This window comes from Octopus sinensis, linkage group LG11 (assembly GCF_006345805.1).
Source record: "Octopus sinensis linkage group LG11, ASM634580v1, whole genome shotgun sequence".
NCBI classification, from domain to species: domain Eukaryota; kingdom Metazoa; phylum Mollusca; class Cephalopoda; order Octopoda; family Octopodidae; genus Octopus; species Octopus sinensis.
The window spans coordinates 63974651-64002485 of NC_043007.1; the positions used below are offsets into that span (position 1 = coordinate 63974651).

At 36.9% G+C, this 27835-nt stretch overlaps 1 protein-coding gene across 8 annotated transcripts in view; it reads left to right on the forward strand.

Annotated features, from left to right (window-relative positions):
- LOC115217405 (DNA repair protein XRCC3-like) overlaps positions 1 to 27835 on the forward strand; it is a 215100-nt gene that overhangs the window by 117720 nt on the left and 69545 nt on the right. For 7 of the 8 annotated variants that reach the window (XM_036507601.1, XM_029787095.2, XM_036507602.1 and 4 more), the window contains exons 3-4: positions 1586 to 1678; positions 23547 to 23669. In XM_036507601.1, the coding sequence (XP_036363494.1) occupies positions 1586 to 1678; positions 23547 to 23669 (216 nt within the window). The remainder of the gene's footprint in view (positions 1 to 1585; positions 1679 to 23546; positions 23670 to 27835) is intronic. The other variant, XM_036507598.1, reaches the window with a different exon arrangement.

Consider the following 27835-nt stretch of genomic DNA (forward strand, 5'->3'; position numbering starts at 1 on the left):
CTGGGAAACGCTTTCCTTTCAAAAACAACTTCATGGCTGGGAAGAGATGAAAATCAGAGGGTGCAAGGTCAGGAGAGTAGGGGGATGGGGGAGGAGTTCATAGCTGCGCGCCTGTGCTTCTGATCCGGCAACACGCGAGTTGTGGACCAGAGCGTTGTCCTGCAGGAGAAGGATGCCTTTGCTGATCTTGCCCCGCCTCTTGATTTTGATAGCTTCTCTTAATTTCCTCAAAAGTGAAGCATAATAGGCTCCTGTAATTGTGGTACTATTTGCCAGGAAATCTGTCATCACTATTCCGTCCTGGTCCCAGAAGACTATGAGCATGACCTTGCCAGCAGAGGGCTGCACCCTTGCCTTCTTTGGAGGGGGTGAGTGTCACGGTGCTTCCACTGCATTGACTGGGCTTTGGTCTCTGGATCATAGTGATGGACCCAGGTTTCATCCTGTGTAATCAGTCTTTTGAAAAATTTTGACCTACTTCTTGGCACATCTCCAAATTCATCCTTGAGCACTCGACGCGTTCTTGCTTCTGGAAAGGTGTGAGCAACCTGGGAATCCATCTGGCAGACACCTTTTGCATATGCAAATGGTCATGAATGATAGTTTCCACAGACCCGGTACTAATCTTGACCTCATGGGCTATTTGGCGAATAGTTATGCGTCGATCTTCCAAAATGGCAGCCTCAACTTGGCGGACAGATGCCTCATGAATGGCAGAAGTGGGGCGACCAGATCTGGGAGCTGTTTCTACAGAGCTCCGACCATGTTTGAATTCACGATGCCAGCGGTTCACAAGGTCATATGATGGGGCATCATCACCAGAAGTTACTTTCATTTCATCAAAAGTCTCCCGTGGTGTGCGTCCTTTCAAATACAAAAACCGGATCACTGCTCGACACTCAACAGGCTCCATTTCACACTTGACTCAGTTCAAACACCTATAAATCAGAAACCATAATTAGTTCAGAGCTGTAATTTGCCACTTAATCTATAGAGATATAAATAATTACACATGCAAAATTTCAGCTAGATCAAACAACTGCAAGTGGGTCAGAGGCATTACTTATTGAACATCCCTCATAGGTTCAGTCTCACTGTGTAGCATCTTGGGCAAGTATCTTCTACTATAGCCTCAGGCCAACCAAAGCCTTGTGAGTGGATTTAGTGCACAGAAACTGAAAGAAGTCCCACGTATATATATATATATATATATATATGTGTGTGTGTGTGTGTGTGTGTGTGTGTGTGTGTGTGTGTGTGTCTCTCTCTCTCTGTATCTACATTTGTCCCCCATCACTGCTTGACAATTGGTGGTCGTGTGTTTACATCCCCATAACTAAGTGGTTCAGCATAAGAGATTGATAGAGTAAGTGCTAGGCTTCAAAAAATAAGTCCTAGAGTCGATTCGTGTGACTAAAAACCCTTCAAGGTGGTACCCCAGTATGACAGTAGTCAAATGACTGAAAAAAATAAAAGTTAAAAGATAATGAGGAGGCTGATATACATGTATGTGTATAGGAGACAACAAGGTAATAATATTTCCTTCTACTTAATAATAATATTTCTTCTTTTTCTTCTTCTTCAGCCTTTAATTTAACAAAGCAAAGTAATGTCCCTCCTGCTTTGAAAGTGGACAAACTTTCAACAAGCTGTGAAATTCTTGACAAAGCTTTGAGAGGTATGGATCAGTTTTGATTGTGTATCTATGTATTGTGTGTTTGTAAACTGATATCTCAGTTTTCACTTCTTCTAACCAATAACTGAATTGAGTTTCATATCTGGGAAATAATGTTTTATTTGTAATACATATTTGCATCTTGATTATTTTCTAGAGTGTTAAACAGATAAGAGGTAGATCTCTTTTATGATATGAAGTTGATTTCATACGAGTAACTTTTCTTCATCAAGTATCTATTCCTATACAGTGAATTCTTACTGCGGTATTTGGTAAAAAATTATATTTGAAATGGTATGGCTTTATGGTTAAGAAGCATGCTTCACAGTTACCTGGCTTAAGGTTCAATCCCACTGCATGGCTCCTTCAGTGTCTTCTACAATAGCCTTGGGGCAATCAATGCCCACTGAGTAAATTTGGTAGATGGAAACTTTTAGGGTTAGGGTTAGTAACTCATTTTATATATATATATTTTACTCTTTGCTACACCCACACAACGATTTTACCATCATGAAGCCAGAATTTTCTACACCTCAAGAACTTCATTATTAGTCTGCAATCTAACAGTGTTGATAGCCCAGAACTCAGGTTGAGTGCTTCTCTGGAAATACCCTACTGGGACCTTAGATTATATATATATGCATGTGTGTGTGTGTGTGTGTGTGTGTGTGTGTGTTGTGTGTGTGTGTGTGTGTGTGTGTGTGTGTGTGTGTGTGTGTCTATTTATGTATGTATAAGGTATTTGTGACTGAAGATGAGCAAACTAGCTTGAAACTGAGTCAGTCTCGTGATCCTGTTGTCTGCTGGAGGATGGTAGAGGTTTGCTCCCCTGCTGGTAATGTATATGTACAGTGTGCAGTGCTGCACTAATAACCAGCTGACAGATGATCTGCCTGGGGTTAAACTAGTTGTAACATAGAACAGCCATTTTGATGTGGCAATTAACTTTACAGCAGCAAGCTGGCAGAAACGTTAGCACACCGGGCGAAATGCTTAGCAGTATTTCATCTGCCATTATGTTCTGAGTTCAAATTCCACCGAGGTTGACTTTGCTTTTCATCCTTTCGGGGTTGATTAACTGCACTGGGGTCAATGTAATCGACTTAATCCCTTTGTCTTTCCTTGTTTGTCCCCTCTATGTTTAGCCCCCTGTGGGCAATAAAGACATAAAATTAACTTTACTTGTTAGTATAGATACTACTCTCATCTCTTCTTGAAATTTTACAACTAGCTACTTTGCTTGTTGCAAATCAGTGACTGATGGTCACTTTGTTTACAATATATTGCTGGCTGGTGCGGATTTTGGCCACCTCTCTGGCAATCAAGTGTTCACTATTGAAGATGAGCAAACTAGCTTGAAACTAAGTCAGTCACATGATCCTATTGTTTGATGGAGGATGGTAAAGGTTCACTCCTCTGGTGACAATATATATGTACAGGGTTCAATGCTGCACCAATAACCAACTGGGGCTAAACTAGTAGTAACAATGTGGCGATTAACTTTACTTGTTAGTATAGTTACTACTTTCATCTTTTCTTGAGATTTTACAACTAGCTACATTGCTTATATATGTAGCATAGACAATGGATATTAAATGATGATGATGATGATGTATGAGTATACTCTGCTAGATGTGTAATGTAAGTGTACATGTTCGCCAGAGTGCTAGTGTTTCAAGAGGAATTAGTTGCTGTATGCTAGAGAGAAGACTGCGCTGGTTTGGTCATGTGATGCAAATGGATGCTGGCAGCTCCATAAAGAAGCACTGATCTCTCAAAGTAGATGGAACACATGGAAGTGAGAGACCCAGGAAGACATGGAATAAACTTCAGGATGCTGGATCTGTCAGGTGAGATGACAAAGGACTGAGATGTCTGGCACCTTGCTATACTCAAGAAGACCCGTACTCTACAGCAGAAGTGTTAAGACCAGTCCCCCTGGTGGTGAAAAGCACTCATAGCGGTGTCACATAAAAGTGTCCATGCAGTTTCACATTAAAACGCCCATGCAACACCATGTAAAAGTGCCCATGCAGTGCCATGAAAAATCGCCCATGTGGTGCCACATAAAAGCACACTCTGTAAAGTGGTTGGCATTAGGGAGGGCATTCAACCATAAAAATCATGCCAGACTGGAATCTGGTGCAGCTAGCCATCTATGGTCAAACTGTCTATGCCAGAATGGACAATGGATGTTAAATGATGATGATGATATTTATATTTTTATATATATATATATTATGATGTGAGAGCGTTAAACAGTGAAAAATATGAATATGCTAAAAGCATGTTTGAACTTGTAAACAAGCCTTTCACTGTGTTTTGTCATGAAGAAAATTTCTTGCTGTAGACATATGATGTAAATATACCCAAATCAGCTCACAGCACCACCTGTGAGATGCAAGCATTTCAGAGTAGTTATTTCCTCTTCAGTCACAGAAACCAGGCAGTGGTGCTGCAAGCTGATAAAAGAGACAATTTCTCTTATGTTTTTCCAGTCAACATAGGTTGGCTGGTAGTACAAATCGATGGTACATCGTAATTACGATGAGCCATCAAATATACACACACACACATACACCAAGTGTAGTGTATAAGTCTCTGTTTTGTGTTTGTCTTCCATGCCTCGACAACTAGCGTTGGTCTATTTTACTTCCCTGTAACTTAGCAAAGAAGACTGATAGACTAAGTACCAGACTTGGAAAAGATAATAAGTTCTGGGGTTGATGTGTTCAACTAAACCCTTCAAGATGGGATGGTGTCCTAGCATGGCTGCAGTCTAATGACTAAAACCAGTAAAAGAATAAAAGCCATTTGTGGATGTTGAGACACTGCACTAACACTTTTGTCCAGATTTGTTTGTTTTTTATTTATTTATCCTTTTTGCAGATAAGTTAGATCATTTAGATATGTGATACTTGATATGATAACTTGATTTTCATTTGATTAGTAGTCTATTATTGGACCTCCAATATTTGTTTGCACACAAACTGTCTGGAAGCTTAAAATACACAAGGAATAACTTGATCAGAATATATGACACATTCAGTGGAGGAAAGGAATATTCCACATTTTACAAATTTGGCACAAAAGCCATTTAAAGTTTTCCTAACATATTTTATGAGTTAGTGAATTATTTACAGGCATGGCTGTGTGGTAAGAAGTTTTCTTCCCTACTACATGGTTCCAGGTTCAATCCCACAGCATGGTACGTTAGCCAAGAGTCTTCTATTACAGCTTTGGGCCAACCAAAACTTTGTGAGTGGATTTGGTTGATGGAAGTTGAAAAAAGTTAATCGAGTGTATGTGTGTGTGTATATAATGATGATAACAATAATAATAATAAAAGCAAAATTCTGTCTATCCATCTGGGTCCCCTATATCTCAGTCTACATTTGCTCTACATAGACATATTATACCATTTTGGAATCAGGATGATCTCAGGATTGAAAATCTGACCATTTGGTTCTTGACCATCCAGCATTGGGATCTGATTTAAAAGCATTTGGATTGCTATTTCTAACAGCTAAAGCTCCAGTTGATTCACACCATCTTGGTGACATTTGTCAGATGATGTCAGAGGTCAAGAGGGTGATAAATGATATTCACTTCATTAATTTTACATTAAGATAAGAACATTGGGACAAATTGGCCAACAGTTGGAATTCGACTTGGTACTGGAGCAGTAGAATGATTGCATTACAGAATTAATTCTCATTTGTCCTTAATTTCTGATCAAACACCACCAGGGCATATAGTCATTATAGACGTATTGTAGTCGTGCTATTTAGCTCTCTTTAGTTTGGTGCTGCAAGCCCAATTAGCCTTCCACATGAGCTAGCTTAAAAGTCTACCCCCATGTAGACTTTTAAGCTACTATTAAATAAATACGAAAAGAAACACACTCTAGATTTAGAGCAGTAATACTTAGAAGGTTGACTGCTATGGCCGGTCAGAGAATGATAATTGGTTTTGCACTTATAATATAGCTGGTTTATAAATTTGATTATGAGAGTGTGAAAGTGTAAACATTGATTGGAAACTGCATATTTTTTTTGTAAAATTAATGTAACTTCACAACACATCTAAAAAAAAACAGATAAAAGGAACCTGCAAAATAGAAAACAGGATAAAAGTTCATCACATACTTACGCCAAACAAACTTAATTATCAAATGGCTATTTGTCTCCATGTTTAGAATCCTCCATGCCCATCCCTTACTTGTCTTTTACTGAACAGCCATCTTAAATTTCAGTGTGAAAGAGTATGAATGAAATTTAATTTTTTTTGTTTTGCATGGATAAAGCTGAAGTTTTAAATATATGTTTGAAATAAAAAATGTAATTTTTGAAATTTTGTTGGATATTCCATTATTTCACTGAATGCTTCGTATATGTCTTGGGTGCCTAAACGAATTAGTAAAAGCATAGTTCATGCTACCAAGCCATGCTCACTTGCGAGTGATGACTATGACTTTTCTTTTAACGTATATATATATATAATATATATATTATATATATATATATATATATATAGTAATACTAAGTGATTAAGGGTTTAGCAACGATTTGCCTCACCACACACCGAGTTTAGAAATAGCAGTCAAAGAGTTATAGCTATTCTTTCTACTAAAAGGGAGATCTCAGTAAAACCACAGCACTTAGAAGGCAAACGCAGGTAAGAGAGAAAGAAATGACGACAATCATACAATATTAAGTCACCTACGGACGTACGTTTCGAAATTAAGTTTTAGGAAAGCATAAGAATTAGATAATTATGTCTTACCCAATTATTTTTCTCATCAGCGTAGGACACTACAATTATGAATAATTGTATATTAAATTTGGAGGTACTAGAAGACATCACCTCAACTCATAGAATGAGAGCATTAACAATATTGCTTTCACCAAATATATATATATATATATATATATATATATATATATATATATATATATTTGGTGAAAGCAATATTGTTAATGCTCTCAACAACAGCAAACCTACAACCATATCTAATATGCAAATCTATTGAAACTGCCTTCTTATGGCCTCATCTCATGTCTCTTGGATTGATAGCTTCTTATGACTGTTGCGACATATGCCAACAGAGCTCTTTCTGTTCCTTTCTTCTATCAACTTTAGCAATTCAGCTTTGTCCACCCCCACTCTCTTCCTTCTATACATCAATGACCTATGTCACATACAACAATGCTCACTTTTGTGCAGATGATACTATCCTTCATTCTTTACTAACCTTCCTCAACCATTTATTGTCCTCATGCAACCTGCACACCTCACACAAAACCCACACTGAACAGGTATCCTGAAAGTGTATTCTAGTGAAGCTATGCCAGTTTTGTCTCTTTCAATAGCAAGAAAACACAAATGGTACTCATATAATAAAAGCACCATTGCACTATGTTACATTGTTTTCATGGAAGATTGTTAATGAAGGACTCCACTTATATGACAGTAATGCTTGTCTACAGTTATCACCTGCCATTGCTTTCCTACTGCTCAGCAAAGTCTCTGATTTCCAGTTTTTGTGAAATTTATCCTACCATCATACTTGTTATTCTCCATTTCTTCTATAGTATCTTAGAATTTAGTTTATTTACTTTTATACCTACTAGTTGTCACTCATCTGTTGTCATTCTTTTGGATGTATCCAGCCCAATTCCATTTCAGCAACTCTTTATATTTGCTAATGTCATTTAGTTTTATTTGTTCTCAGACCAATTTCATTGTTTTATGGTCTTCCATATTATTCAAAGCATAAATACATTTGTGAGCATGTTGAGCTAATAGTTCTTTGTCAGGTTCCATATTTCTGCACCATTGTACTTCAATACAACTTCTTTAAAATTATCTAAATTTTTAGCCCCATATTTTGGATTTCTAATACACATTCCATTCAGTTCACTCTCTAAATTTTGCCAGGTGAACTTTTCCTGAATTTGTTTATTGTTCCAGACTGGATTTGAATTTAGATCCTTTATTTCTAAACAAAACATATCAACATCCTTATCCACTAAACCACTGATACAGATAGAAAATTGGAATTCATCATCATCATCATCATCATCGTTTAACATCCGTTTTCCGCGCTAGCACGGGTTGGACAGTTCAACCGGGGTCTGGGAAGCCAGGGGCTGCACCAGGCTCCAGTCTGATCTGGCAGAGTTTCTACAGCTGGATGCCCTTCCTAACGCCAACCACTCCGCGAGTGTAGTGGGTGCTTTTTACGTGCCACCTGCACAGGTGCCGGGGGGGGGGATCGGGGGGTCAGGCATCGGCCACGATCAGTTGGAGCTTTTAACGTGCCACAGGCACGGAAGCCAGCCAAGGCGACGCTGGCAACGGCCACGTTCGGATGGTGTTTTTTATGTGCCATCGGCACAGAAGCCAGTCGAGGCGGCGCTGGCATCGGCCACATTCGGATGGTGCTTTTTATGTGCTACCGGCACAGAAGCCAGTTGAGGCGGCGCTGGCAACGGCCACGTTGAGATGGTGCATTTTATGTGCCACCGGCACAGGTATCACAACTACTATTTCCATTGATATTTATTTCAATGTTCATGTTCATGTTCTTGTACTTGACTCAACAGGTCTCCTCAAGCACAGCGGGACGTTCTGGAATCCAGGGTACTTTGAATGGGCAGGGGCTATGCGGTACTGGTGCAGGAAGCAGCCCGGGTCTTTGCAGTCACAGCATATCTCCAGAGATCTCGGTCCTTCGCCATTGCCTCAGTGAGGCCCAACACTCTGAGGTCATGCTTGACTACATCATCCCATGTCTTCCTGGGTCTACCTCTCCCCCTGATACCTTCAACCTTTTGGGAGTGGCACTTCTTCACACATCTCTCCTCATCCATCTGCAGTACATGACCATACCATCGCAAGCGTCGCTCTTGCACACCACATCTGATGCTTCTTATGTCCAGCATTTCTCTCAGGGTGCTTACACTTTGTCGTGCGTGCACACTGACATTATACATCCAGCGGATCATGCTAGCTTCATTTCTTTCAAGTCTACGCATGTCCTCTGCAGTCACAGCCCATGTTTCACTACCGTGAAGCATGGCAGTTCGCACACATGCATCATACAATCTACCTTTCACTCTGAGCGAGAGACCCTTTGTCGCCAGTAGGGGTAGGAGCTTTCTGAACTCTGCCCGGGCTATTCGTATTCTAGTGGTGATACTCTCTGAGCATCCACCTCCACTACTAACTTGGTCACCCAGGTAGCAGAAACTATCAACTACTTCTAGTTTCTCCCCCTGGAGTGTGATGGAATCTGTTTTCTGAGTGTCTGTGGTGTCTATTGTCCCTGTGCATCTGCCGCACATGAAAGCTATCTTATCAGTTAATTTCCCTTTGATGTTGCTGCACCTCTTATGCGTCCATAGCTAACATTGGGTGCATCTTATGGAGTTTCTACCTACACCTTTCCTACAGCTCAAGCAGGGCCACCTGCCCGAGGGTGTGTGTGCTGAGTTCGCCTTTCTGCTTACTATAACTTTGGTCTTTGCTACATTTACTCTAAGGCCCTTTGATTCTAACCCTTGCTTCCACACCCGAAATTTCTTTTCTAGTTCCGGTAGTGATTCTGCTATGAGAGCCAGGTCATCAGCATAGAAGAGCTCCCAGGGGCATCCTGTTTTGAATTCCTCTGTTATTGCCTGGAGGACTATGATGAATAAAAGGGGACTGAGGGCTGAGCCTTGGTGTACTCCTACTTCTACCCGGAATTCTTCACTATATTCGTTGCCAATCCTAACCTTGCTGACAGCCTCTCTGTATAGAGCCTGTACAGCCCTTATTAGCCATTCGTCAATCTCCAGTGTCCGCATCGACCACCAGATAAGGGATCGGGGGACCTTGTCAAAGGCCTTCTCCAAGTCCACAAAAGCTATGTAGAGGGGTTTATCTTTAGCTAGGTACTTCTCCTGCAGTTGTCGGACCAGGAATATAGCATCAGTGGTGCTTCTACCCGGCACAAAACCGAACTGCATCTCATCTAAGCAAATTCTCTCCCTAATGAGATGGGTTATGACCCTCTCTGTGACCTTCATCACCTGATCCAACAGTTTAATACCCCTGTAGTTATTTCTATCTAGAGCATCACCCTTACCCTTGTAGCAGTTGACTATGGTGCTGCTACGCCACTCATTGGGTATGACTCCATTATGAACTACCTGGTTTACAATGCGGGTGACTAGGCCATAGCCCACATAGCCAGCTGTTTTAAGCATCTCAGCAGTGATTCCTGATGGGCCGGAGGCTTTACCTGGTTTCATATCCTTAATTGCCTTAACTACAAGGGAGCTATCTATTCGGATAGCTGGTCCCTCTACTGGGTCAACATTTTGCAGGCTCTCCTCCTCCCATTCATTCTCCTCATTCAGCAGTCTTTCATAATGGCTTCTCCAAGCCTCTTTCTTTTCACCAACATTAAGAGCAAGTGCCCCATCATCCATGCGGACACATTTCTCTCCTGTAACATCACTATTTTCTCTCTCACACTGTCTGGCAATCCGAAATACCTCAGCTCTTTGGTCCTCACATCGCTAGACATTGGAAAACTTCTTTTCTACTACATCTTTGGCTATGTATACCTGCCACCCAGCCTCCCTTTTGGCTACCTGGTACAGTTCCCTGCTACCCCCATCCCTCCAGGCTTTCCAGGCCTGTCTCTTTGCACTAATGGCTTTGTCTACTGCACTATTCCACCACCACGTAACTCTAGGTCTGGAAGGGACTTTGCACCATCCACAGACTTGGTCTGTGGCCCTCAGCAAGCTGTCCCGTAGAAATTCCCAGCTACCTTCTATGTCTGACGTCTGAAGCTCCTCCTCCCTCTCATCAAATTTCTTGATGAGGATGTCCCTAAATCTCTGACCATGTGATGGGTTCTTTAGCTTCCAAATCCTTCTTTTCTGGATTGGTTTGTTTCTTGGAGTCCTTCTGGCCTCAAGCTTAAAGTCACTATTATTATGATAATTTAAATTGTTGCAATACATTAGCTCATTTAGATTACTTGTTTATCAATAAGTACTATTCAGCCTTATCTCTCAGTGGTAGTATCCACTAAATGTTATTCATTAATTAATCACCACACCTGGAAACAAGTACAGCAACCTAAACTGTATTGCTTTCACGCAACAGGTCTCTCATATTGAAAGGAGACCAAGTTTATATTAAAATTTGTATTTTTGAGGCACTGCCAGAGTCAAATCTTTGCAGTAGCTGTAAAACTAGGTCTCTACAGACTGAAAGCATCCATAATGTGAATGTATTTGATAACTGGTATCTGAGAAGTATATATTGCATATTCATCACTGTGGTCATATGTTGGTGTGTGATCTCTAAACAGGTTACTTTCTCTCATCACTACCATCTATACTCAAACCCATTGTCTTTACTAGATGGTCTGCATGTGTCAACATCCTCTGGACACCTTTATTTGTGCTGTTATGAATCTAATCAAATCTGATTAGGTAAAATGTCTATTGTGGGTTATAGGTGTAGGTCATCAAAGCAGACCTTACATTAATCATTGATCCAGTCTCTGCTGATAGAACACAAAGTTTATCTGACTTAACCAGCAATTGTTGGGTATTGTAATTGTTAAGGTGACTGTTTCATCTAAAGATGTTGGCTGAACCTTTAAGACAACTGTAAATGCAACGTTAAGCACAAATAAGTACAGTATTGTATATCAGATATTAGGTATCACAGAGGGGATGACAGGATTGAGACTTCTGGAAGTTTGCTGTGCTTGAGAAGTTATGTCAAGCTAAATAAATACATGGTCATCTTTGCATACTGGCATGTCCCCTACATACTTCTTCACTGAGCATTCCTAATCTTGTGGACTTGTGGGTGTTGGTACCACATAAAAAGCACCCATGTCAGTGCCACATAAACGTGCCTGTGCTGGTGCTGCACAGAAGCACACCTAGTACACCCTGTAAAGTGGTTGGCCTTAGGAAGGGCATCGAACTGTAGAAACCATGCCAAATCAGACATGGAACCCAGGTAGCTCTCCAGCTGACCAGCTCCTGTCAAACCATCCAACTCATGCCAGCATTGAAAACAGACATTAAATGATAATGATGATGGTCAATGTAATCCCTAGAATATTATTCTAAGTTAAGCCTTATTCTTTTTCAAATCACAAGGATCTAATAGAGCCAGTGCTTATCTTTGGTTTACATAACATTATGTCAATTAATATGTTCCCTAGATAAAGCACAGGCTTGTTCCAGATGAAAAATTAAACTTGATTCTGCAAACAACAAATTCTTTGTCAATAAAATACCATTACTGCTACTTGCAGCAGAGTTTTATGATTGTAATAAGTGATGGAAATGGGTTTAAGGAACTAGGAATATGCTAAAGTCTATAAGGCTGAGGTTAGGAAAGATTTGATATTATAAATCTCCTTTCTGTGAGCTGAAAATTTTGGTCATGCTAACCCCTCTGAAACCCTTTCACATCCCTTCACATTTCTATCACTGCCTGTGACACTTACATATAGAGTTTGGTGAACATAGTGTTGAGAGATAAGTACATATTTGGTATTGTCTTTTAACTAATGACATTCAGAATTAGTTGAATCATTCATGTATTATTAAACAAAATATTTAACTCCAATTTGTCTTTCATTAGGATTCTTCCCAGTGTTTTTTTTTCTTTCCTTCTTTTTTGTCTCTTATTTTAAGCCAATTGTGATATAACAAAACATTCCATAACCCTTAATGAGTCATTAGGTAATCACCAAGCACTTCATTTTTTTTAGTATATCAACCCTAATAAAACCCTTCACTCCAGTCAGTTGACTGTGATTAGAAATTGTAGATATGATGTGTTAGATGAAATGACTCAACTGAGAATCAAACTTGCAATGTACAATTAACTGACTCGCTAAAGCTTTATCCACCCATCATTGTAGTGTTAACACCAAGTTCTTTTAACACTCTACAAATGTCAATCTAACACTTTATAAAGTATCATTGTAATTTAATGGATTTTACTTTATGACTCAGGTCAGTCACTATTCTTTAATAGATTTGTTATTATTCATTCAAGATGGATTATAATTTCACTCCTTATACAGCAGTGGTTTTTCAACTAATTTATGTAATGTATAAAATAATATTTCTCGACTAGACAAATCATCACAAATTAGTTTTGGAGGGGTGCAGTAGATTGAAATGATTTCAGAACATGATTTGGATTTATTTTTATTGATGTTGCAAAGTCAACTCCAATGGACTTTGAACGTTTATGTAAACAGGCACAAAATATAATAGCTGACTAAAAAGACTGATTTAAAATTTATATTCAAATATAAAGTAATTTTAAAAACAGTGTAGAAATTATAAATATGATTATTATAGATGAAAAACTCTGCCTGGATTTGACTGGATATTTCTGAGATGCTGCTTGTAAATAGACAACGTTTTGTATTTAAGGTCAGGTAGTTTGGGTGTTTGCCATAGCTTTAATGAAGTCATAGAGCAGAAATTATTGAAAAACCAGTTATAGAGCTTCTAGTTGGTTATTGTGTTTAAAACTTTAACACAACAGAAGTATTCTATAAATATTATTTTCATTCTTTCCTTCCGTTACTTATTCATTCATTTCTCAGTTTGTTCCCTGTGTTTTCAGCATAAGATAACACACCATTATACTCTTTCTAGAAATCCTCCATTGCAGTTGATGCGCTTTCTATATGAGATTGATTGACTGCTGTCACTTGACTGCTGTCACTTGACTGTTGTCAGTGCACTAAAGCACTACAGCACTGCAGATGTCTATATCCTGTCACTGTGCCAGGGAAAAAAACCCACTGCAATCTCAATCTATTGTACACCAAATATCTGTATGGAACCTTCATCTAAATCAAATTTCGGCATTCTCTCTTTCTAATCACAGTAAAAAACTACTTACCTGTTACAATGTGTACATTTGAGTATATGTATTTGTGTGAGTGTATGCTTATACGTGTTTATCTTTGAAAGTTTACCTTTCATGTGTGTCTATATGTAAGTATACATAAACTTATACAGACACACATATATGGCAAGCAGTGTATCATAGGTTGTGAGTGCCCATAAATCCAATCTGTAACCCAACTTGGATTTTCAGTCTTTCTTGCTATTGAGAAGAATATGAAGCTTTCAGCTTCTGTTTCCCCAAGCTTTGAAGCTGATGGAACCAACACACACTAATATATACTATTGAGGCATGGTTGTGTGGTGAAGAAGTTTGCTTCCAAACCATATAGTTTCAGATTCAGTTCCACTGTGTGGCACCTTTGATGAATGTTTTCTAGTATAAATCCATCCTAATCTAAGCCTTGTGAGCAGATTTGGTAGACATAAACTATAAAAGAAGCCCATTGTGTGTGTGTGTCTGTCTGTCTGTCTGTCTGTCTGTCTGTGCATCTGTGTATTTGTTTATGTCTGCCACTCTCTTATTTGAAAGTTACAATATTGTACATGATGTTCTGTTTGCATTTCTCCTATCAGCAAATCTGTTTATTTCATGCCTTTAGAATCATGTAGAATAAAAATTCTCTTATTTGAAAAACAGGTAAGGATTTGCATAGGGAAGGGAATGGGAAAGGGCATCAAGCTGTAAAACAAAGCCCCAATAACATATTCATTTAATCTATGCTAGCATGGAAATGAGCAAATGAATCAAGCAACTGTTCACAGTTATTATTAAATATCAAGTGATTAATTCTATCACACTACTGTTTGAGATAAGCATTTATCTTTAAAGATATATGTATCTGTGTATATATAATTAAATCAATTCCATAGTTCTCTACAGGTATCCAAGATCTTCATTGGATGTGAAGCAAAATTTGAAATGATAATAGATTTAATTACCTATATATTAGTTACAAAGATACATGTGTGTATGCCTATTATTTTTCAGTTCAAATTGTGCTTCACATTCACTGATAATCAGCTAAATTACACCAATGGTTATATTCTAGTCTCCTTCTTTCTTTAGAAATTAACCTATTCTTAAATCTATTCTTCCATATGATTACATATAATTCTATCTAATGTTTGAAGGTTTATTCCAGATGAAGTGAAATGCTAAAACTTTGATTATGGGACTTATATATGCATGTTACTTCCACTATCTCTTAATGAACTGCCCTTGTACAGTTGACCATAATGAATTGGCAACTTTTGTTTATGTTCATGCTTGAAGGTGTTATGGTACATGTTTTTCTTACATATTTATCATGATATATATTTTTATGCCTTATAGGTTACATCAAATTCATTTCATGAAAAGAAATGGGACATTCTTATGTAAACCTAATTATTGTGAAATAAGAGAGAGATTCTTTGTTGCCATTCAAACAGCTAAGAACAGCAACTAGACCTCCCTTCAATCACACCTTGCCATCTTTTTGAAAATAGACACATCAGATTATGTAGCCCTAGATACACCATGTCTTGTAAAAAAAAAAGACCAGAATGTTTTACAATAAGAACCCTTTTGATCAAAGGTTTGCAACATCAGGACTAACTTTGTGTTAAACAATAACAACACACTTTTCTCTTATGTTTTACTATAAATTTTTGCATTATTTAACCCTTTTGTTACCATATTTCTGTTGAAATACACTCACTTTATTTCCATTAATTTGAATAATAAAGAATTTAGTAAAATAACTTTACTAAATTATTATTATTAAGCTGATGTTTGAAACATAAATTAACATGAAATTTTCACAGGAAATTTTAACCAACTCACCCAAGGCAGGAAATTTGTACCAGCCCACCCAAGGCAGTCTCGGGTGAGTTGGTATCAGAAAGATGAATTACCTACTTTCATGTTCTGAGTTCAGATTGCATCAAACTAACTTTGCTTTTTATGTTTCTGAGGTCAATAAAATAAGTGCTAATCATATACTGGAGTAAGTTCAATTGACTGTATCCTTTCCATGAAATTTGTGTCTTTGTGCTAATATAAGAAATCATTATAACATCTTTTGGCTACTAAAGATACCACATCTAAGCAATAACTATGCCTCTCCAAGTTGTTATTCTGCTTTCTTGATGTTGGGGCTGACAATGTCCACAAAATGTAAATGTACTCTTTACGGGGTATATTAATTTGTAGTCTTTCAAGATTATGCAATCTTTTCTTTGTAGGGATTCTACACAGTCATTAATGTTCACTTTTAGCACTGTTTACTGTGATTTCATGTGGATTTTATTGTATTTTAATTCCAGGTCAACTTTGACTGAGTAAACATATGATCAAAAGTATTCCAGTCACAACTACTTATCTTTCTCTTGGGTACTAAGTAGTGGACTACATTATCCAGTATACCCCTCCCAATTCATGTCAGCAGAGTGTACTTTCAGAAAAAAGTTAGCTGCTATTTCTAGCAGGTTGCGTGACTACATCAAAACTCCTACATTGGCTACTTTGGATTTCATTGTATATTTTACCACTAGATTTTTGCAATGTTTTGCAACGTGAATATTTTTTTAGTATATTTCCTTTTTAAAATTTATTTTTTTGTGCGTCAGATATTATGTAAGCATTTTTGGATTTTGATCTGCATTTGATGTCATTTTGTTTCTGGAATTCATTTCTGGATGGCCTAAATTTTATATTTTTGTCATTGTTAGCAAATTTGTTTTGAAATGTTCTGACTCTTTGCATTGAAAGTAGAGTATTCAGTAAGCTTGTCAGAGTGACCTTTATACATAGACGTAAGCTTTGCATCAAATATGATTTAGAACTGACATAAGCAACTTTTTTTCTTTTTTCTGAGAAGTGGGCCACACAAGACATGGCTCATAATCTTGCAAGCCACATTACTAAAGTTCAGGATAATTTTTCATTGTGAAAGTGTGTGGCTTAGTGGTTAGAGTGTTGCAGTCATGATTAGGAGGTTGTAGATTTGATTCCCAGACCAGCTGTGTGTTGTTCTTGGGTAAGACACTTCATTTCACATTGCTCTAGTCCACTCAGCTGTAAATTGGTAACCTTATGACAAATTGGCATGCAAGGATGAGATGGTGACTCAGAAAATCACTCAAATGGAGATCCCATTAGCCACATTTTCTATTCAGTGATCAAAAGGATGGCTAGTACAACTCATACTATGAACTCCAACTTGTTAGGATTGGTTGTTCAATCATGTTGAAGATTGATCTGATGATTCAATAGGTGGTATACCATTCAGAAAGTCTTGTGGGCTGCAGATGGCCTATAGGTTGCTAGATGCCTGTGACTGCTTTACAACATATCCCACTTTCTATGTTAGGTGAGTAAAGCAGAACTTCTGTGAGATATCAATTTGTCTTTTTTGTTGTTTGTTACTTAATATCAAGTTTCTATTTATTTTCTTCAAAATCTTTTTTTGTAAACTACCACATCCTCAAAGGGATGAAGACTACTTGACAGTGATGATGTTATTGGCAAAGACATTCAAATCTTATGGAGGACAGAGATTCTTGATATGACATTGTGAAATGCATCTTGACTGCTGTTGCTTGAAGAAGAATATTTATTTTGTATAGCATTTTGTGAACAATAGCATCTTTAGATAAAGGTTTCCAAAGAGCCAATTACTAGTTTAGGCTTTTATGATGGCAAGAGGGACAAGGGAGTACTGAAGCAGAATCAATAGTACAGGGTATTTTTGTTTCAAGGCACCAGTATATCAGATTTTTTCATCAGTGTTTACATCTTTTGTTGGTGAAAAATACATGCACGCGCATACTCACTCACACACACACACACATGCACACACACACACACACACACACACACACCACACACACACACACACACACACACACACACACACACACACACACACAAACAACAACAACAACAACATTTCTGCATGGTAAACATGCATCAAGTTCCATCCTCAATGCATTGGTCATCATGAGGCCATAGTGGATGACATTTGTCCAAGTTGCTCTGCTATGGGATTGAACCTGGAACCATGTGGTTACAAAGTAAACTGAACTGCACAACCATATATGTAACCACTGTGTGCCATTGTTTTGTTTACTGTAATTGCTAGACTTGTTCTTGAAGTGGCAGAGATTGAATTTTGAATTTACCTTTCATTAATTTTCTCAGCTTCATTCTTGATCTCCCTACCAGTAAATGGCAGTCAAATAAGTAATTCAGTAGGCAGCTAACATATATATAATAAAAAACAACTTCCATTCACTTACTAAACGTAATTAAGAAGTTAGCTAAAAACTTAAACAAAGCAATTACACATTGCAATCAATTCTGTTTAGATGCCCAAAGTTTGAAAGGTTTTTAAAAATACAGATATTAAGAAAACAAATGTCGTCTGCTTTTCTGGATCCAATCTAAAAATACTGAGGTCTTATACTAAATATATGAAATCAAGCATTTGAAATAAAACTTCTTGATTCTAACTCTGCAGACACGATATTGCAGGTTATTTGAGAAACTAAAACTAATGACTGCCCCTTGATGATAAACGCTTGCAGAAATTTAGCAAAATACAATAAGCAGGATACACATTATATCAGGGAAGAAGAGAATACCTTTGCTGCTTATTGTTTTTAAATCAAAATTAACAAAATGAAGTTGTCCAAATACATATTTCTGTGAAATTAATTGCTTTTCAGTAAACTGATTGGTAATCAATAATACAGGGCCATATATTGAATGATAAAGAAGGTGCAGCCATTGCTTAACTGAACAGTTTAACCATGTAATGCAACCCTACAACTTAAATAAAAAGCAAGGGTTGGTGTCAAAGAGAAAACATCAAAACAAACACATCTTAAAGAATTTCAGAGCTTAACTGTCCATTTGATAATTATTTAGCTATGTAAATAAAACGTTCCAACTGCAAACAAATGATCACAGATTATGTAAGAAGTTTTGAATTGTGTAAAGGACATGAGTGTTAGGCCAGAATGCATGTTAGGACAGCCATCATAACAATTTAGGTAGATGCGTTGTTCATAACAGTTCATCTAAACTCATGTTACACACAAAAAGCCATTTCTAATTTTTTGTTATGGCTTAAGTCAAAGACAGTAGGGCAGCTCTTAGGACTTTTGCTGGACTGGTGAAACTGGTGGAGGAAAGAAGGGAAGTGGTCACTGCTTTAATTCTGTAAATAACCCAATTAGAAGTAGGTGATCACAGATGGATTTGCTAGTACATGGGGAAGCTTCCTGAGGCATTACTTACTGAGCTGGACTTCTGTTATATCTTGTAGCAGTCATCTGCTGGAGAAATCATTCACACCAGTACCTTCTAAAGAACAGTACCACTTTGCAATAAATGTGCTATAGAAAATGGTGTAACAAAATATTGTTATCCTCTGATGAGAACCTGGTTCTAATGCTTGCATTAGAGCAGACCCTGCTAAAGGCATCCAAGGAATAAACGGTGGTATTAGACCACATGACAGATTAAGTCTCCAAAGTGCATGTGAACTAATAAAACTTTATATTTTACCAATAAAACCAGTTTTGCCCACTACTAGTTTCCCTAGATGCTTTTTATTTTACCTTATGTATATCTTGTGTGTGTGTCTTTTTCCTCTTGCAAGGTTGAACATATATGTTCATGTAACTCCTTGTATTGATGTTTTATGACAGACATTCCCTAGGCATCAACAAAAATGAGCTCATATGTATGTACTGGAAGACTTTCAAAGTGAAAACTATAGTTAGCTCCTAGAAACTCTTGGCTTGACAGTGTTATGAAGGAGCACTACTGGTTTGTGATCGACTCTACAAGTGCAGAAGTACCATCAGATAGACCTATCAGAGATGCATGCAAGGTAACAAAACCAAACTACAAATACTTGTTGAGCATACTGACTTGTTGAACAGCTGTTATTGCATGTAGGATGAATCCATCTATCAACCAAATCCATTGTGAAGATCACCTTGCTACCTTTTTTTAACTGGAAGGGCAGTTAGCTTTCCTCTGTCAATAGAGACTGTGTGCTGGATGAGGCTGAAAGGACTGAAGACTGACTCTTTCATCTTCAGTCAAGTTATCAACTTTTCCAGTTTCATTTGTAAAAGAAAGTGAAGATGGAGAGGGTGGTGCTTATCTCCAATGAAATTGTAAGAATGAATAGGTCTACTTTCAGTATGTAAGTTAAGGACTGATACTTGGGAGAGAGTGCTTTCCCTTGGTGGTCTGGGTGATCCTGATTCTGTGGGGTTCCTTAATTAGCCTTTGCCGGAAATCCTCTTGTATCATTAATTACTTGTATGTAATGCATGTTTTTTATCACATTTGGTAGGTGGGGTTCTGTGTAAACTCCCATGTTGTATTACCTGTCTTTATAATGTCCTGTAATAAAAGAAATTATTATTATTGTTGTTGTTGGGGTTTCATTTCTCAATCTAATTGTTCAAATACCCTATTCACATACCTCATAGAAGAAAAATTATTGGTTTGGGGCTATAAAGCTCAAAAGTCTTTTAAATTCATTACAGAAAGTCATATTTGAGTGCCTGGCAGCACACTAAATTCTACTAGCTAGAGTTTGCCAAGATGATCTGGTAAATATTTCATTTACCAAGTCATCTGGGAATATAACGTGCAATAGGTTAGTATTCAATCCAGTGAGGTATATTGTCTCTTTTATACTTAATGCCATTGAACTGCACTCAGCCTCTTTAAAGCCCCCCAAGGCTTAGCAGAGATTTACATTTTAGATTTACTCACATTGTGGCTCCTTCCTCCTCTTTCACCCTCATCCAATCCCTCAATTGTTAGAAATACAGTCTGATGTCGCTGAACTGTTCCTTTTAGAACAGCTGTAGCATCCATTTATAGATTGTGTGTGTGCATAAGTATGACTCCAGATTTTCCTTCATATCTGTTCTCAGCTGCAGAATTTCTATCAATCAACCGGTAAAGATTGCAAGTAATGTACTAGAAACTAATTTTGAGATGAGATGCTGTTATTTGTTACTTGATGGTGGTCAGCTCAGCAATAGGAAGGTGATGACATTTTAGTATTGATTCTTCATCACTTACATTATTATTCCCTCCTCGTAGTTTTTATCATGATTATTTTCATTGGCATAATTATTAATAATAGCAGACCCCCACCTTCCAGATTGGTGGATTTGATATGGTTAATGTTTAACTTGAACAAATGTGGTGGTGATGGGGCTAATAGGAGAGGTATTCTCCTTTCTCAATCATTTTATTGTTGAATGGTCACCTCAAATATCATATGTAAAATAGCCAGATGAATACAGCTTTTGGTTAGTGACCCATGGATATTATATACAGATCACACTGCAAGCATTTTTTTTTAATGCTTCACTTTTTGCCCAATAAGATTTCTGTTACGGAGTTATACTTATTTCTGTATGCCTCCGTCGATTTAACTAAAGAAAGAGATCCAATCTTGTTTTATTTTTATTTTTTGATATTTTTTCATTCTTAAGAATGTTGTCTGTTATTTATTAGCATACTATCTTGAGAGAAATTTATCTCTCATGTATTTAATACTGCAGAATTTGGAGGTAAGTTTCAACCTTGTCATTTGTGTAGTGGTTATCTTATCTCTCATATAAGTTTGATCTTAGTGGCTCAGGCTATGTTTAGTTTAGTAGCACTATATATTTTTGTTGTGTTTTCATTCTTAACTACGAATCCAGTATATTGGGAACTAACTTAGTGACCAAAGTATCAGTAGTGTTGTTCACTAACTGTTTTGTTTGTTTGTTTTTTATTGCCAAAGACACAGTTCCCAGTTAGCTAATTCAGCCGTCTGTAAATAGATATAGTTGATGTAAGAAGTCATTTATATAAACATATCTGAAATATCTTCTAAGCTCCAAGGAGCTCTAATAAGCTACTGCTTAGTTCTGGTTTCATGGCATGAAGCAAATCAAAAAGATAACTCTTCTCTAGACACCAATCTACTGATTAGACGCACCCAATAAATTCAGCACACCAGATATGTTATGGGACCCTGCTGCACACTCCATGCACTGTTTAACTGTGTAGTATTAGTCTGGTTATACTATATGATATGTAGGGTGGTTGTCAGTGTATATTTTCTCTAGTTTACTGTACAACCTGTTTTTATGTTCAAAATCTGGCTAGCATTGCAACAGACTCAGACAACGGGAAGTTTAAGATATAGGTACAAGTTGAAAAGAGTGTTTGATAGAAGAAGTCTTTAAAATATTCAGTTTGTGAAATTACAGATTCTACGTCAGTTGTCATTATATGATTCTTAAGTTTGGTAACAAAGAGACAGTTTGCCAATTCACAATTGTGTGTTGTTTTTTAAATAGATGTTTAATATTTTGTTTACAAGTGAGTAGCATGGATTGGAATCAAAAGCTTTACTGATGTTAACAGTGGTTAAAATGAGTGTATATGGTGCTTTTTGTAATAATTATTTAATATTGTATATTGGTTTCAAATTTTAGCATGAGGCCAGCAATTTTGGGAGAGGAGATAAATCGATTACATCAACCCTAATGCTCAACTAGTACTTATTTTATTGACCCTGGGATGATGAAAGGCAAAGTTGAACTCAATACATAAAGACAGATAAAATGCCACTAAGCATTTTGCCCAGCATGCTAATGATTCTGCTAGCTTGCCACCTTATTTAATATTGTATATTCTTTTCTACTCAAGGCCTGAAATCTTTGGGGAATGGGCCAGTCGATTAGATTGACCCCAGTATGCAACTGGTACTTAATTTACCAACCCCAAAAGGATGAAAGGCAAAGTCGACGTCAGCGGAATTTGAATTCAGAACATAAAGACAGACGAAATACCTCTAAGCATTTCATCCGGCATTCTAACATTTCTGCCAGCTCGCCACCTTATTTAATATTGTATATTGACTACATACACGATGGCTCAGTAAACACTGATAATATACTAAAGTCATTTTAATTCAATGTACCCCATGTGTTATATCTAGTTAAAAAAAAAAAATTATAAACCTAGGTGCAGGTATGATTTTTGTGGTTAAGAAGTTCACTTTCAAACCATATGGTTTTGGGTTCAGGTCCATCATGCAGCACTTCGGGCAAGTGTTTCCTACTAGCTCTGGACCAGCAAATACTTTGTGAGTGAATTGGTAGAGAGAAATTGTGTAGAAGTCCATTGTATATATATGTGTGCGTTTTTGTATTTGTCCCCACACCACCACCAGCACTAGACACCTGGTATTGATCTGTTTATGTCCCTATAACTTAGTGGTTCAACAAATGAGACCAATAGAATATAAGTGCCTGGCTTAAAAGTAAGTACTGGAGTTGATTTGTTTGGCTAAACTCTTCAAGGCAATACCCTAGTATAGCCACATACCAATCACTGAAACAAATAAAAGAATAAAAAATAGCCCTTTACAACCAAGCCATTATTATTTTTATTCAGTTGTCTAAATCCCTAATTTTCAGCCAAGTATTATGAGCCACAAGAAAGAACATTGTATGATGCTAACCTGTGGATTGTATGATGTTTATGGGTTGATTATTGAGTACTATACACTTATTAGCAGCACATTCATAGTGATCTCAGTCTGCAATACAGTTTTATTTTCTGCCTCATTTCACTTCACTTATGTTACTAATGTCTTTTGGAAAGAAACAACTTCTATTAGCTGCATATTTTAAGTTAATTAGGATAACATGTGAATAAATACTTACAATTAAGGTAAGAAAAATTAATTTTAAAAAAGTGGATATTTGATAACTACTTGTATTTATCATACTTACATTAGATGAGTTTTGATTGATTAAATCTCTATGTTTTTTTCTTCTTTATTGTAAAGAATTTCTTTAATTTTTTTTTTCCTAAACAGGAGGCTTTATTTCTCGAGGAATCACAGAAATTGTTGGTGAAAGTGCATGTGGTAAGACACAACTCTGCCTTCAGCTTAGTTTGATGTGTCAGCTACCTGAAGAAGCTGGAGGATTGGCTGGAGGTTGGTTCAATTTATGACATTAAATACACCACATTTGTGAGTACAAACAGGCAAAAAGTTCTCAATACACATTGTAGAGTCAGAAGCTTATGTGCTTCTTTATTACCCACAAGGGGCTAAACATAGAGGGGACAAACAAGGACAGACAAACGGATTAAGTCGATTACATTGACTCCAGTGCATAACTGGTACTTAATTAATCGACCCCAAAAGGATGAAAGGCAAAGTCGACCTCAGCAGAATTTGAACTCAGAACATAACGGCAGACGAAATACGGCTACGCATTTCACCCAGCGTGTTAATGGTTCTACCAGCTCACCACCTTAAGAGTCAGGAGCTTATGATCATCAGCTTCATTAACTTTAAATGCATTTATATCTTCTTTCTTATTTAAGATTTTCCAAGATGCAAGCTAAAAGGTCATAATGTCTTCATTAACCCTTTAGCATCCAGATTATTTTGCCAAGTGTAATGCTTATTCATTCACATTTTCTAAAATTAGTCATGTATTATCTCGTAGCTTTGAGATTTTGATGATATGATTGTTTAGTTTTAGAATGACATTTTAGGGAAGCATAAGAGTCTAGATCTGATTGATTTGAACATAAAACAGGTAGAATATTTTGGCTGAATATGGCCACTTTAAATGCTAAAGGGTTAAAACTAAGACAACATCTTATAAGTAAACTGTAGAAAATTCTAGCATTTTTTAATGACTCACTTATGGATTGAATTCTCAGAATTCATAAAGTACTGGAAGTTTTGAGATTATTGTGTGAATACTTGGAAACATATTTGCAAGTATAAATAACAACCTAGAATCAGAGCTTAGGCAAAGAAGGACTTACAGCAATTGCTCATCAACTTTTTCAGATCAAATAGCCATTCCAAACTGCTAACTTCCATAACTCTATGTGTTTTGATGTTGTCTTATTTTCTCATGTTTTAAATTATATCGTGTTCTTTAATGTATACATACATGATTTTTACCCTTATTCTTTAAATATTATTCAACTATGAACCGACTTCTAAGTGACTGGTGAATGGCGACATTGTTACAACATCAGATAGATTGATTACCTTGATTTCATTCAAGCTCTCTGAATTCTGAGTTCATGTAGCACTGGGGTCAGCTTTGCTTTTCATCCTTTCGGAGTTGATAAATAAAATTTTAGCTATATCCTAGGATTATTTACTCTCTCTCTCTCTCTCTCTCTCTCTCTCTCTCTCTCTCTCTCTCTCTCTCTCTCTCTCTCTCTCTCTCTCTCTCTCTCTCTCTCTCTCCTCTCTCTCTCTCTCTCTCTTCTCTCTCTCTCTCTCCTCTCTCTCTCTCTCTCTCTCTCTCTCTCTCTCTCATATATATATTTCTCATAGGTTCAGTGATTAACTCTGACTGTGGTTAAACCTAGAGAAGGAAGGGATCTGCCAGGTCTGAAAAAGTACCCAACACATATTGTATGTCATGACGGTTTGCCTTCAACTCTCATTGGAGTTGAGGGCTCAAGTCAAGGCAACCCCTTGTTAAGTAGCAATATTTTCTGTCAAAATTCTGTAAATAAACCACCTGTAAAACCATATGCTACATTTTAAAATAAATTTGAAAATATTTACTGTACTGCTTATGGAATATGTTTTCAGTAACCCAATTAAATTTATGATTTTCCCTGTGTGAGTTCTCTATCTATTAAGACTACTACTTCAGCAACAAGCTAGCAAGGGAACCTCTGTATAGTTGTTTGACTTGCTAGAAATAGCAACTGAATTTCCTTCAGATCACACTCTGTTGTCTTCAAAAAAATGGAGTCACACTCCTGTAGCTGGTGATGAAATTGCTATGAATTTTCTGTTTTGTATGTGTGTGTGTTAATTCTCAATATCCTCATCATTTAGCACTCAATTTTCCACTGTAGCATCTTTGCTTGGACAAATTTGAAAATATTTACTGTACTGCTTATGGAATATGTTTTCAGTAACCTGATTAAATTTATAATTTCCCCTGTGTGAGATCCCTATCTTTGTACTTCTGATCTCTTCTTTTCCTCAGTATAGCTCTACCACTGAGAAGACATCTCTTGACCAACAAGGTGTCTCCATGAGATTTTTTAACCAAATCTTTCACAATCTACTGCCTTAGAAAAACAAAAGAGAACTCATTAGTCTAGATTAAAAATATAATAGAATGGTTATCACAAGTCTGCTCTGTCAAAGATGGCCTGGTGTTAAACAACAACAACCTAAGTTTTTTTTTCAACCAGTATGCATCATTGATTCATTTCCTATATATATTATATAGACACATACATTCACACACTCACACACATATTGCCATTGTCGTTGTTTTAAGATCCACTTTTCCATACTTGCATGGGTCAGATGGACTTCATTAAGGCAGATTTTCTATGACCACATACCCTTCTTGTTGCCAACCTTCACTTGTTTTCAAGTGACGTAATTTTTCACCATGGCTGGACATGTTTTCGTGGAAGATTTGAAATGGTGTGCTTTATTTGTGTGATGTTGATGCTTGTTTATAACCACTATCACACGATGTCAAGACAAAGAAGCACAAGCAAACATGTACGCATTCATGCACATGTGCATGCGCACACACACGCACACACACACATATCTATGTTCATATCCAATGGACTTCTTTCAGTTTCTATCTACCAAATCCACTCACAAGGTTTGGTCAATCTGGGGCTATAGTAGAAGACACTTGCCCAAAATGTCACACAGTGGAACTGAACCTGAAACCATGTGGTTGGGAAGTGAACTTTTTAACCACACAGCCATACCTGTGCTTACCTCTGTCTGTACCTTTTATTAATTAATTTATTTATTTACATCAAATTAAACCTAGTCTAATGCAACTCATATAGTTCTCAGTTTCTGTTATTTTGCCAAAAATCTACATCTGTTCCATCATTACTGGTGAATCACCAGAAATAAACTACACTGGCTTATTAAAAGATTTGGTTTCTCTAAGGTGAAGTCAAATTGTAAAAATTGTTTCCTGAAAGAACATAACTCACCTAAGAATAAAATAAACAACAATCTATTACTTTTTATTTATTTTCCTATCTTTTTTTGAACTTTTTTTCTATTTTTTCCTTTATTTCACTCAAAATTAAATTCAGATGGAAAAGAGAAAGATAAAAAAAATAAAAGCTTGTCTGAATATATAAACATAATTTTTGAGACATGTTAGTATTCTGTAAGAATGTTTATGCCACTTACACCTTTTTAATATTGTATGTGTGTTTATTTATGTAAGTAAATATATGTTCTCACACAAACATTCATGTATCTTAATACACCAGCTACTCTCACACACGCACTTAAAAAGTTCCAGATTTCAGCTGCTGTGCAAAAGTTTCTTTCTCTCCCTCCTGCTCCTCTCTCTTTCTCGCTCTTCTCCTTCCCCTCTTTCTTTTGCTTTCGTATGTGTAGCTTCTCAATAAATCTATGATGATAGGTGTACGAGACATTTGAAGTATAGGAAACAATAGAATCTTGGCGGTAGTATTTTAAACTTAACATTACATACCATGAAGTCTATTCAAGTTTTGGAAATATTCCTCAACCAAAATCTGTGATCATATTTTCAACATTACTTATGGAAGCAATAATCTGCCAAAAAATTATTTAGGTGTAAACATCATCATCATTATTATCATCCTTGTCATCATCATCATCATCATCATCATCACCACCACCACCACCACAAACATCATCATCACGACAACCACCACTATCATTTTAACATCTGCTTTTTCCATTCTAACATGAGTTATACAAGACTTACTGAGGCAATTTCCCTATGGCCAATGCCCTTCCTCACTTGTTTCCATGTAAACTGCTATTTCTCCTGATCTTTTGAATGACAAGCTGCTCAATAGTTGGGCATGCTTTTGTTGCAGATGTAAATAATTACAAGAAAACTGGAAGAAATACACTTACACTTACAGGCACATACACACATTATTTTTCTTTCTTTTTTTTTTATTTTTACAGTTTTTCCTGATGGTCCTTCATTGTACTCTTGCACCACATTTTATTGTATTTTTATATATAGTAAAATGTGGCACAAGAGGATGACAAAGGACCATCTGGGAAAATGAAAAATAAACCCCACATAAACATACTCATCCATCATCAGTCAT